Genomic DNA, 3,257 nt, shown 5'->3' on the forward strand with positions numbered 1-3,257 from the left:
CCGGGCCATGCTAACAAAAACCTCCATCTACCGGACCAGGCTACCAAAAAACCTCCATCTACCGGACCAGGCTAACAAAAACTTCCATCTACCGGACCAGGTTGACAAAAACCTCCATCTACGGGATCAGGCTAACAAACACCTTCATCCACCGGACCTTCCCAACAAAACCCTTTTTCTACCGGCCCAGGCTGACAAAACCCTCCATCTACCGGACCAGGATAACAAAAACCTCCATCTACCGGACCAGGCTAACAAAACCTCCATCTACCGGACCTTCCTAACAAAACCCTTCTTCTACCGGGCCTGGCCAGGGAAAACATTCATCTACCGGGCCTGGCCGAACAAAAATATACATTATTCGAGGACTGAACGATATCTTCGTTAATTAGAGCCAATCTGACAGGCATCTCTGGTCCTGACTGATATGTACTTCCCTTATCCGTGGGTCAGGCCAATAGGGATACCGCCCTCATGTGGTGCCTGGCCAATAAATATTTCTATCTCCCAAATGTTGGATATCAAGATTATCATGGAGGATCAGGCTGCCCAGAAATTTTTTCATGTTAGACATTTTATATATATATATATATATATATATATATATATATATATATATATATATATATATATATATATATATATATATATATATATATATACATATATATGTGTGTGTGTGTGTGTGTGTGTGTGTGTGTGTGTGTGTGTGTGTGTGTGTGTATGTGTGTGTGTGTGTGTGTGTGTGTGTGTGTTGTGTGTGTGTGTTCTGCAGATATACGCCAGCTAGAATTAGATCAAAATGTGTTTTCCATTCGTCCTTTCGTATGATAATTCTATGTGTGTTTCCTTTTTCTCTCTGCACTGCATGGCGTTCCTTCATGCCTGTTTCCCTACCAGGTGATGTGCTGGAGGGAGTGGTAGATGAGTAGATGCCTTCTGCTCTACCATTTTGTCTCTGTGGGGAATAGTTATCAAGATTCAAGTTGCTGTTCTCCAGCAAATGATTCTGGTGGCCGACAGATCTTCTGTTCCCTGGCATTCCTGTGTCCTCACCACTACCGTCCCTGCTGCTGCACCTCCCTCATCACCACGATCCTCCTCCCCCTCCTTCCCTCCCTCACCACCATCATCCTTCCTCTCTTCCATCACCTCCCTCACCATCAACATCCCTTCTCCTCCACCTCCCTCACTACCACCATCCCCCGTCTCCTCCACCTTCCCCCCCACACCCCCACAACCACCACCACCATCCATCCATCCTCTCCATCACTTCCCTCACCATCACTATCCCTCCTCCTCCTCCTCCTCCTACTCCTCACCATCTCTCCTTTTCCTCCTGGCGGCCCAAATTAATTTTCGTGCCGAGAAAATATTGTTAGTCGAGGTATCTGTTGTCTGGTGGTGGTGCTGCTGCTGCTTCTGTTGCTTCTGTTTCCCCTTGCAATAGTCGTCGCTTATGTTGTTGTCATTGCTATTTTTCCTGTTGCTGCTGCTGTTGTATATCTTTTTTTTTTTTTTTTGTATTTTCAGAAGAGCTTGTAGATGTGAGTCTTAGATAGATTTTGGGTTTTGTATTCTTTGTGTTATTTTCTGCCCCTCTCGTGAGATATTTTGTACTGTGCATTATGTCTGTGTGTTTGGCTTTTATTTACCTGCAAATGACAGACAGAGTTGTGGACATTCCCCATCTCTCTCATCTCTCTCTCTCTCTCTCTCTCTCTCTCTCTCTCTCTCTCTCTCTCTCTCTCTCTCTCTCTCTCTCTCTCTCTCTCTCTCTCTCTCTCTCTCTCTCTCTCTCTCTCTCTCTCTCTCTCTCTCATTACGCAATACATGCGAATGCATTCTAAGTGACTCAGGCAAATGAACTAATGATGGTGGCTAAGTTATGATCAGATGTAATCTTACGATAACATGAGACCGAAGAATCCTATCCATTCCAGATATCATATTTTCCAGAGTGTGTCGTGTGCCTGGAAGCGTCAGGAGTCGCCGGGGCAAGTTGTACCTTCGGAAGTTATCCTCCTCCGGCGAATTCCAACTCTCCTCAGCCTTCAAGACTACAGGATTCATGTCTCGCTCACGGTTCTCACGAGGTAAATGTAAATGACGTCTTTTCCTCGCCTCAGACCTCTGTGTGGTGATGCAATAACCATGAGATGTTACCTGTATTCATTCCTGTCAGTTAAGCCATATATATATATATATATATATATATATATATATATATATATATATATATATATATATATATATATATAAACAATGCACCTTTCCATTGCTGCCTGGTAGAAGGATTGTGCTTTGATTAGTGATGCTTGATTGGTCCCCAGAGGAGAATTTCGTGTTTACAAGAACTGAATGGACGGAGTGGTAATAGATGGACCTTGACTGTCTGATATTCATACGGGCAGTTAAGGCAGCAGGCGTCAAAACTGTGCTGGTCCTTGTTTATGTATGGTGGTTGTGTATCACCCGAGGGAGGGAGTATGTAGTAACCTCATTGTAAGCGTATAGCAGTCTCAATGTAAGTGGTTATAGTGATCTGATAAGCGCTCGAGGGAGGGAGTGTATATTGACCCTACTGGAGGAGGTATGAGGGCTGTTTATCGTTCGAGCAAGGGAGTGTATGGTGACCACTATGGAAGAAGTAGAGTGACTGTGTTTCGTGCCTGAAGGAAGGAGTGTGTATGGTGGTTCTACTGTAGGAGGTATGGTGGTTGTTTATCCCTCGAGTGAGGGGTAGCGTGAGGCGTCATGACTGTTAGAGTTATGATGGCTGTTTCAGTCACCCGAAGGAGGGAGTAGAGTATGTGTGTGTGTGTGTGATGGTCTTACTGTAAGAGGTATGGTGGCTCCCTTATATCTCTCGAGGTGGTGGAGGGTATGATGACCCACCGTAGGAGGTAAGTGGTTCTGAGAGAGATGGAGGATGCTCACAAAGAAGCAGATCTCGGAAAGGGGCGGATGCTGGAGGCCTAATTCAGTCGCACCATTAAAGAGGCCTATTTTTGATGCGAGTTGAATGAGACATAATCCTGAGGAGTGGATGACTGAGGCCCTATTCTGGCGAAGGTGGGCTAATGGCGGCCTAATTCTAGCGAGGATGGAGGGTAATGGGGGAGGAGGAGGGAGGGCGTGTGATGAGGTATTGATATGATAGAGGAGGAAAAGGAGTTAGTACTGGTCTAATGGAAGGCAGAAAGTTGAAACTGTAGTTGTTTATATATTTTCCTCTTATTTTGAATTTTCCTCTC

The 3,257-nt window shown here is 44.9% G+C and overlaps 1 protein-coding gene across 1 annotated transcript in view; it reads left to right on the plus strand.

Annotated features, from left to right (window-relative positions):
- Positions 1-1,983: 1,983 nt before the first annotated feature.
- The window catches only part of LOC139752786 (uncharacterized), a 124,821-nt gene continuing 123,547 nt past the window's right edge, over positions 1,984-3,257 (plus strand). Inside the window, exon 1 of the mRNA XM_071668699.1 lies at positions 1,984-2,096. Within this exon, the coding sequence (XP_071524800.1) occupies positions 2,072-2,096 (25 nt within the window). The 5' untranslated portion in view covers positions 1,984-2,071. The remainder of the gene's footprint in view (positions 2,097-3,257) is intronic.

This window comes from Panulirus ornatus, chromosome 13 (assembly GCF_036320965.1).
Source record: "Panulirus ornatus isolate Po-2019 chromosome 13, ASM3632096v1, whole genome shotgun sequence".
Classification (NCBI taxonomy): domain Eukaryota; kingdom Metazoa; phylum Arthropoda; class Malacostraca; order Decapoda; family Palinuridae; genus Panulirus; species Panulirus ornatus.